Source organism: Triturus cristatus, chromosome 3_2 (assembly GCF_964204655.1).
Source record: "Triturus cristatus chromosome 3_2, aTriCri1.1, whole genome shotgun sequence".
Lineage (NCBI taxonomy): Eukaryota > Metazoa > Chordata > Amphibia > Caudata > Salamandridae > Triturus > Triturus cristatus.
The window spans coordinates 761,587,523-761,597,706 of NC_140584.1; the positions used below are offsets into that span (position 1 = coordinate 761,587,523).

A 10,184-nucleotide genomic window follows, 5' to 3' on the forward strand; every position below is an offset into this window, starting at 1 on the left:
TCATCTCTTTCTCTCTGATTGGTACACTGAAATATATTTGTTGTTATTGCTCTCAGAACATCAATGTTGCTTACCTTTCACAAGTGGTCAAATGAGGTGTTAAAAGGGAAGCTCCCAATGTAGAGTTTAATGCAGTTTGTAAATTAAGCTTCTCAAGGGTAGCACACTGTACAGCTTTCTTTTGTGTACTCTTAAATCTTTCAAACAGTCCGTTGGACTGCGGCCAAAGAGGAGTGTTCTTTTGATGCTTTATATTCAGATGCTCTAGAAGTCTTTGGACTCCGGACTTTTAAAAGGCGGGCCATTGTCAGATATTATAGTGGCTGGAACACCCCATTTCGAAAAGCTGCCATCCAGTCTCACAGGGACTCAATCTTGAGTGGCAGGTGAGAGATTCTCAATTAATGGAAATTGTAAGTATTCGTCCACAATCACAATCAGGTGTTGTCCGTTGTTGAGTGGAAAGAAAAAGTCAATGGCTGTTTTCACCCAGGCATGCGTCAGGTTTTCTGGCATACTTAGGATGTGTTGAGTAACTCTTGTAGATAGGCAGTTGCATAGATGGCAGGCATTTAGGGCCAGATGCACGACCCATTTTTGAATGCGCAAATGTGTCTGTGACAAAAGTGACGCAACAGCGGCGTAAAAGAGGCGCAAGGGGCTTGTAAATCTGCCCCTTTATACCTGACGCAGGTATAATGTGACGCAGGGCTTTGCAACGTGACGCATCTCCCTAGATGTGTCACGTTGTAAATAGGCCACATTGTTTGCACCGCTGTTGCGTCAAAAAAGTGATCTGCCCCATAGAATATACTTTGTGTAATGGACATCAATGGTGACTCCATACTTTAAAAGAGCAAGTATCAGGAGAGAGGATCTATCAGTTAAACACAAATTATACTTTAAGCAGTTGGGGGCCTGTCAGTCTCAATATAATTAATGTAAGGGCAAAAAAATACCGCTATTGGTGAGAACAAGCAATAACAAGAAGCAAGAAAAAGCAATAATAATTTATCAAATATAATAATAATATGGTTTGACTTTGACAGAGCTTAATAAAATGAAGATTCCAAATATTTCTGGGGATTTACAGAGAGACCTCCTTGTATACCAGCATTATAACCCATGATACACAAATAGAGAACCTTGTTTCCACATTTTAACAACACTTCTGGGAGGTCAAAGGCAAGATGTCCGTTTGCGATCAAACCCGTTTTGCTGAAAAGTCAATTGCAGTTCATCAGGTACTGTAATATCATAGTGTAAATTGGTGCATCCCACTGAAATGGCACTATGACTGCATCATTTACCTTACCTGCGAAAAATTCAAGATGGATGCCCCAAAATGATGTTCTTAGCTATAGCAGAGGCAAGGAAAAAGAGAATTTCCTTCCTGAAAAAAGAACCACTGGAAAGGGCTAAGAATTGTACATATATCTGCATCACATTTGGTGAATCCAATGTATTGAAAATACCAATGGATCAAGCTATAATAAAAGATTATATGTAAGACATTTCAAGTATCACAAAGCATTTGGGGACAGAGGTTAACCTCATTTTATCATACAGAGCAGAACATGTGGCAAGAGGCAAACTCTTATGTGCATTTTAAAAAACGCTGCTATATTTCTAATTATCGCCAATTTTTATGATGAGTGAAAAAATCCTTCCACAGAAGGTTTTGTAAAAACAAATCTTTGCAAAAAATGATCTTTGCAAATATTCTTCTCCAACAACATTTTGCTATCTGCCTACAAAGCATTGCAACTTGTGCTAAGCAGAACATTTGTAAATTTAAAAAAACTTTGAAGACAACAATGCAATTTTTGTGTTTTTTTGACAGAATGCAAAAGAAGTCTAAGTGAATTCTTTCCTTACATTGTGAGCGAGTCAGAGGTTATACGAGTAAGGTTTTAGCCTAAATTGTGCTAATGGCAAGAAGATGACTCTTGTGGTCATAGATGCAAAATCTCACCATGCATATAACAAATGTCCATAAAAGAATAGTCAATTTCATTCCACTTACACAGTGTAAGATCTGTGTACTCTTGACATTTTTGCGACATAGCTGTAATGAAATATTATTTCTGAAGCTTACCATTCTGTTTTCAGTCAAAGTGTGAGAATTACGGCTGCTGAAAACGGTCATTGTTTCTGTGAACATATGATCCGCGCTGTTTTCTTCAACGCTCCTTTTACTTCCTTGTTTCTTAGAGTGTAAATGATGGGGTTCATCATCGGTGTTATCACAGTATAGCAAATGGTAACTATTTTATCAGTGTCCTGTGTATCGTTTGATTGAGGTTTCATGTAAATGTACATTGCAGTACCATAGAACAAAACCACAACAGTTATGTGGGAGGCACAGGTGGAGAAGGCTTTGTACCTTCCTTTGGCAGTTCTAATTTTCATTATACTGATAATAATTCGGATGTAAGACACGAGAATGAAGGCAATGGGGATCATAAGTATAATTATACCCACAACAAAAATGATAACTCCAATGAGAGAAACATCCGCACACGCCAATCTTAATACTGCTGGGACTTCACATTCAAAGTGGTTAATCTGGTTGTGCCCGCATAAGGGAACCTGCAAAGTAAAAGCGACATGTAACACTGACAGCACAAAGCCACATACCCATGTCGCTGCTGCTATCCTGATGCAAACATGTTTATTCATTATGGTCATGTAGCGCAAAGGGTAACAAATTGCTATATATCTGTCGTATGCCATTACTGCCAGTAGGATGCACTCGGTTTCACCCAAAGACAGGGATAAGTACATCTGTGCTGCACACCCGACATAAGAAATTGTTTTTTTCTCTGACAAAAAGTTCTCCAGCATCTTGGGGGCGATCATAGAAGAGTAACAAATGTCAAGGAAAGACAAATTAGAGAGGAAAAAGTACATAGGGGTGTGAAGCTGAGGTTCTACTCTAATGGCAACGAGGATGAGGATGTTTCCAACAATAATGGAGATGTAAATCGGGAGAAACACCACAAAAAGTATGATTTGTATTTCTCGGTCGCTGGCGAGTCCAAGAAGAATAAATTCCGTCACGGAAGAGTAATTTAGCCTCTCCATTCAAATTGTATTGTTCTATCAAATGAAAAAAAATATATAGAAGAAATTAAAACACCTAAAACAACAATGTATTTTTGACAGAGTCAATTTTTTCATACATAAATCAAGAGGTTAAGACAGAATTGTGAAAAATAAGTTATTTTGTCAATTACTCTATTTCCTAGTAGCACAGAAAATTATTCACCAATACCTTTTCAGAAATAAGCACGATTAACCATTAATTCAAGTGTGATTGGTGACTCATTTATTTAATTTTTTTAACAGCAGTACAGTGATGTCCCTTCTCTGTCATATAATACGTGTTTGCAAGAACATCAACACTTCTATATGTGTACATTGTTTCTTATTTATGCAACGAGACACAATTTTTCTCAGATACCTTTCTGAATCTAAATGTTGGATGAACTGCAAGAGCAGAAACAAGGCCAAACCCAACTTCAGCATCAGAGATTGTTACAGCCATCCCCACTGACTACAAAATGACTAGCAAGACCGTCAGAACAAGCTCAGAGGTGGGGTTATCAGCATTTTCCGATACCGTCAGCTGCACCACCTGCATAAGCAACCCCCGCAGCAACAGTGGCGTCTTAACCACCCCCTGCTGCATCAGCTGGAGCAAAGGGAGGGGGTCTGTTGCTGATGTCCTGCTGGTCTGGTGGCATATGCAATACAGAAGACTGAGAGATAAAGGCATATTTCATAACAGGTGTTGATCGTGTGCCCTGTACAATCAGCACTTGTTATCATGAGTAGGAAGCCTAAGATCACAGGGGCTGATCAAAGGCATGCAACAGAAACTCGCTCATAATATCTCATTTTTGCAATTCAGCTCTACATCAGAGCGCTGACTCGGTGCTGGAAATGTGTCTCTTCATGCATGTTCGGCTTGCGCCTGAAAACCCAATAACAGACAACGCTGAGATACATATTGCCATTGCTAAATACGCAGCACTCTCTCCCTCTATGGAATAAATCAGGAGAAGGGAGTGGAGGGAGGATGAGAGGGAGCCTTTAAAGAAGAAAAGTATATTTCTTCTCAGGTATTTCGGCCTGGTTGCTGAACTTAAAACTCTTATGCAAACCTCTGCAAATCAACTTATTTATGGCTTAGGTGCTAGCATAACACTGGGTCTCTATCACTAACTTTGCCAATGCACCACTGTTCTGCCCTGTTATACATGACAAATACTTGCCAAGATTTCAGGAACAAAACAAAAGGAGGAATTATTTATCTGATTACAAACATTGTCATTGCAAAATGATGAAATCCCTTCTCCAGAAATTATTTTACGTGATTTTGCCAAACAAGCTGCAACTAAGACAGCAACTTTCTTTTTTAGGCCAGAGGTATCCAACGTAGGTCCAGGAGAGCTGGATCTATGTAATATTTTCAGGATATCTAGAATCCATCTTAATGTAGCTCTTTAATATATTTACATTGGTTAGCGTGAAAAGATGGCATGGATCTGGTGCTCCTGGACTTACGATGGATACGCCTGCCCTAGACATATGTAGGCTCATCAAAGTTGTTTCAACATGGAATTTGTTCTAGCTCAACCTAATTAATTTTTAAGACCTTAGAAATATGAATTAGGTTTAGCAGCTTAAATGTGTATATCAACATGCCTTTTACCTAGGGGGCACAGCTCACAAATCTTCTAGTGATATAGAGATGTGAAGAATAATATACAGGTACAAAGGTGATTGAAAGTATTTATCGATTGAACTCTGGAATGGGGCAATGGCATGGCTCTTTGTTGAGTATCTTTGTAATTTTTTACATCTTCAGAGAAATTAGCTCACTTCACTGAATGCAAGGTAAAACCATTTCCCCCCCCAACATCACATGATATTCGGAGTCTCATGAGTTGATGATCTTCAACTGAGCCACCAGATAGCTTAGTGGATTCTCATGTCACCAAAGACAAAAATGTATGAATCATATTTGCTCAGGGAGTTAGTGTATCTGCTGCGTAGTTCTCTGCACACATTCATGTTTCACTTGCTAACACCCTATGCTAAGGAATGCTTGGCAGAATTACAATTGGGAGGTACTGACTTGCTTGCTTAGCTCCCTTAAAGCCTTTGGAATGTACTTCAAGTGGGGGTATGTTTTTTCCTGGCTAATACCCTGACTAGCAATATGAAACACCTCACGTTCAAGATACCAAAACTTTGATCTATAAGACCACACTGACACAAACTCTCTGGCCGTTCTAGAAAAACTCAGAAACATTGGCCTCATCCAGCATGGCACAGAACCCACACATACTGCTCCTACAAGCACACATCCCTTGCATATACAGAACCAGATTAGGAGGATAGGCATTCTCTTTACAATGCTCTAAAACTATGGAATGGCCTCCCATTCCACATCAGAACCTCCTCTGATCTTCTTGAATTTGGCAAGAAGCCGGAGACCTGGTTTTTCAATTCACCATCCTAACATATGCAGGGCTAGACACACAATATGCTTCACACCATTTTAACCTCATGGGTCATAATGCCTGTTATTATTACACATATAACTTGAAAAAAGCTTTAATTGATTGACTTAAAATATGACAATGAGGTTCTGAATGTTGTTCTAAACTTTATATCCAGTCTTAACAATCTAAATAATTTATTCTGGCAATATCAGAACAAATTAAAAAGAATAAATATGTGTGGCAAGCTCGATTAAAATGTATCAGGGTCGTGCTAAACGTTAAATTACAATATCTGTCAGTTACACTAAAGAGCTAATGCAGCTTCTTTAGACAATCATTGGAACAGGTTACTAATGTACACATTACATACGCACCATGTTCTACGATCTGTTTTCCATATCAGATCCTAAACTGCATAGTCCTAAACCTAGACATACAAGTCAATGAGGTAATAAAGAAAAAATAAATCACATAGATTGGCAGATTTAGGAGTCCTAGATAAATTATTAGGAGTTTACAATAGTTAATTCAAGAACATTCTAATTATTTACTACATTATTGGAATGTACACACATATCTGCTTAATATTCAGCTCTAGCGTGGATTTTTAATAAGGTACTGAACATTACATATGTTTGAAGTCTGAGGATTCTAAGATTCGTGTTGCAATCATTATCACAATATTTGCTTCTTTCCAAGAATTATGTGATAGTGAACTGTTATGACATAAAGATAAATACACTTTTCTTCACAAATATTTGGCAATTGATAAGAGTGTGCAAAATTGCTACGTTTTCCCTCAACAAATGTTAATTTACACTACTAGGACTTCTGTTTGAAAATTGTGGCTTTTGCAACAATTTTACTACACCTATGCTCTACTGTTGCTAACCAATGAAGACATACTTTTTAGGAGAAAGTCTGCCTTCCTTGCCATCATTCGCATTTAAAAGCTATACAAAATATAAATTAAGGATATATTAATTCTACTGTTCATACACTGATTATGTTATCTGCTTTCGTTGATCTTACGATTTAGCAGCCGGTGTGGATTGGTATATACATTTTCTTTGTGTCCGAATATAATATTGCAAAGCAGCATTATTGAGCTGCATATCTCTGATAATTGACACAATACTCATCTCAGGTTTTTTGTGTAATTGCATTGTATTCTTATATTTTCAGTTAGTCCAATGTATCATGATACATGAAAGAACATCAAGTGGATTAAAACAGTATTGTTTTATTTTCTAAGATATTTAAAAAAGGGTATTCACTTTTAAATGAGTCCCTACAGGATCTTGGACAGGTGCGTTGTGGGCACCATATGATCTGCTAGCTGCGAGATCTATTGATGGTGGTAATAGAAATCACAACACAAATAAATCTCACAACCAACAGGAGACATGTTTAGGTTCCAAAGTTAATTTACTTACAAGGAGAAAAACGATGCTATGGTGTCATGCTGTCATATCACCCACAATGCTAATCTATTTTGAATTACAATTGACATTGTGTCTTATGCAATGATAGAGTTGCATTTAAAATTCGGATTTGATTTAACTTTAGTTTATTTAGGCCTTCAGTTATAGATTAGTGCTTGGCATGCTAATCGGTCGATGTGACAGATACCTTTAACTCCACTTGCCTTTAAGAGGCCTACATTCCCAATCCAGAGATCCCAGCCAGCTTACCAAAGATCATTTTGGCAAACCTACTTGAATCAACTTGGCAAAAACAGTATCTACAAAACTGTCCTGCTGGTTGGCTGCCAATTTCTTTGAAAATCTTTTTTTTTACTTTTGTGCAAGTCTTACCTTCAGACGGATAACCCAGTACTGAAGGTATGCAAAGTGGAAGCCCTCACTTTTACTCAGTGTATAGATTGTTTTAGTTGTTTCAAATGATTGATTGCCCATTTCAGATGTGTGAGGTGTTGGGAGGCATCTTTCACTTCTCCATTCATCAAATGAGTGTGCCTTTCAAAGTGTGGAACAAGGAAGGGAGTATTGAAGTCATGGATAAACATATTTGGCAAAAGGAATGTAGCTGCCTAGTACAGACAAAGATTGTTTCTTAAGCCTTAAGAGTAATACTAAAATGGTTGCTGAGGTGAACATTGAATGGTGTGTCAGATTTTGACATATATGCCAAATCCTAAAGAGTTCCTTTGACATGTACAGTTGCATGATTGTCTGGGTTTTCCAACTACCCTGAATGATTAGTCCTTGAAAAATTAGAGGTTTGCAATGCTATAGTACATCAAGTCTGGGAGTTACTAGCTCTCTCTAAGTCATGGACAGCACAGCTGTCTATGGGCCAACTGAGGTCAGCCACATTGCCAATGGCCAATTTTTAAGCTAATTGAAAAACTCTTTTTTCACCAATAGTGGCCTCAAAATAATTAGGCTCCTATAGAGAACATTCATTTTCACAGTGTGGATCCTCCATATACAGGAGAGGAAGACGGTTACTTAGCATTGATAGTCATTTCGGGGAATATTAGGAAGATTGGGAAAGTTGGACCTCTGTAGATCTGTGGCATCAGGAGTAAGGTAGATTCCTAAATACTTAATAGAATTTAGCACTTACTGAGTGGGGTTCTGAGATTTCAAGTCATCCACTCTTGTCTGGGATAACATCCAGTTAAGGATCTTGACTTTTTAAAATTTGAAATCCCCCAAAAAGTCTGTAAAGCCTAATACTTGAGAATGAAAATGAATTATTGAAGAATAAGGCAAACTAAGCAGGACATGATTGACACACAAAGTGATCTTGTGGGTGTCAGGACCAAATTGACTTTCCTTAATGACATAATTGTTTCTAATATGTGTAACAAATACTTCAGTACTGATTCCAAAAGGTAATGGTAGGAGGACACAACCCTGATTTCTTCCCAAGTCTAAAAGGTATTTATATATTAATCTGCCATTAATTTGATTCTTGTAGTGAGGGGCATGATACCCAGCAAAAATGTAGAAAAAAACCTGTGTCCCAAGACAAAATGCAGGAAGCACCAGTCAACCCAGTAAAAAGCCTTTTCCACTTCAAGAGAAACCAAAACAGCAGAAACTAACATTATCCTGACTTTTTTAATCAGGTGGCCAAATGTATCTAATGTTATTGTGAATCTGCTGACAGTTAATAAGCTCTGATTTGTTACGGAGTATGAAATCAGGGAAGTGGATCTTAAGTGGGGTTGCAAAATATTTGGTCATTAGTTTTGCATCAATATTTTGTAAACCAGTGTGCCTGTACCGTACATATCTTAGGGCCTGATTTAGATTTCAGCGGACTGGTTACTTCTTCACAATGGTGGTGGATATCCCATCCATCGAAATATAAATCCTCATATCCTATGGGTTTTGTATTTTGGTGAACAGAATTTCTGTGCCTGTTGTGTCAGAGTAGCCCATCTCCCTGAAAACAAAATCAGGCCATTAGTCTCTTTTTCTGCCACATATCTTTGTATCTTACATCACATTTCAACTTGGGAGGCATTCCATGGGTGGAGCATGGGTGTTCCCATGCACCCTTCCATGAATTTTGGAGAATTCCAAGATTTACATAGACTTCTAAACCTTGGACTGCGTCAAAATGCTATACTTTCCCAATGAGTCCCTTCCTGCACAAAAATAATCGTGCCTGTAATGCAGCCAGCCTTCCAATATGATGCAAGGGTGCCTGTGTTGACACTAGGCTGCACACAGTGCACCAGCACAAGGAGGGAGCAGAAATGCTCCATATGTTTGTGAATATGGAACATTTATGCTATTTTGCTTTCATGTATTGCAGCTCAGCAACATTGCTTGCTGCCCTGCATTGTGTTAAAATTTAGTAAATCTGCCCCTTGGTTTTGATTGATTTACTTTACAGGAAACTGTCCATCATCAAATGGAATGCATGGTTCAAGCATTGGTTAATGTTGGTTGTGTGCTCTGGGCAATTCTCTAGCTAGATACATATTTGGAAATTCACCTGATAATGCTAGAGAAGCTGTGCCTGGGGCATAAATAAAGGTTGAAGAGTAAACAGGAGAGGAATTGTCTTTTAAGAACATCAAAGGGCACCAGGCACGCAAAGGGCAAAGAGTTAGCACAACCCTATGCGACTGAATTTCTCTATGGAAATTGCCAATAAATTAGTTACCAATAGAAGCATAAACCAAATAGCTTTCCAATTATGTTGGTTTTCCCCTCTTAAAATATACCTCCAACTGTCTAGATTATTTCCTTAAAATAACTCTTCTCTTGCAGAACTAAGTCAATACAATCTTAATTACTGTGCAACTCCAGCTATAAGTCACTTTAAAAAAAACTACAATACTCCTCCTTAACAGCTTGCAGGTCTTTGGATTCCAACAGGTGGGTATAGGCAGTTCTGTTTCGAAACTACGTAGGTGAGTAATGCACTTACCCTTCTTCTTACATGCGCTTAATAGCAAAATGACTGGTTATAGGTGAGTTGTACCTTTAACCCCTTTATGTGGCAAGTCAGCTCTGGCGGGGAATGGGCAGAGAAAGACTCTCTCTCTGAGACGTCTTCCCAGCGACTTGTGCTAGCTCCGTTTGCCTTGCCCCGGTGTACACAGTAAACGTGCAACCACTTGGTCCTGTAGAAAGCCCAATGACCAGACTGGGTGCACAAGGGCTGAAACATGTTGACCAC

The 10,184-nt window shown here is 38.4% G+C and overlaps 1 protein-coding gene across 1 annotated transcript; it reads right to left on the minus strand.

The window, feature by feature from the left end:
- Window positions 1-2,145: 2,145 nt before the first annotated feature.
- LOC146858060 (olfactory receptor 2G3-like) lies at window positions 2,146-3,087 on the minus strand. Its single transcript, XM_085646862.1, has one exon. The coding sequence runs from the start codon at window positions 3,085-3,087 to the stop codon at window positions 2,146-2,148; it is 942 nt and encodes a 313-aa protein (XP_085502988.1).
- Window positions 3,088-10,184: the final 7,097 nt, after the last annotated feature.

Bases quoted from the DNA above. Each gene is read 5' to 3' on its own strand.
- LOC146858060 (XM_085646862.1), bottom strand. From the start codon at position 3,087: ATGGAGAGGCTAAATTACTCTTCCGTGACGGAATTTATTCTTCTTGGA.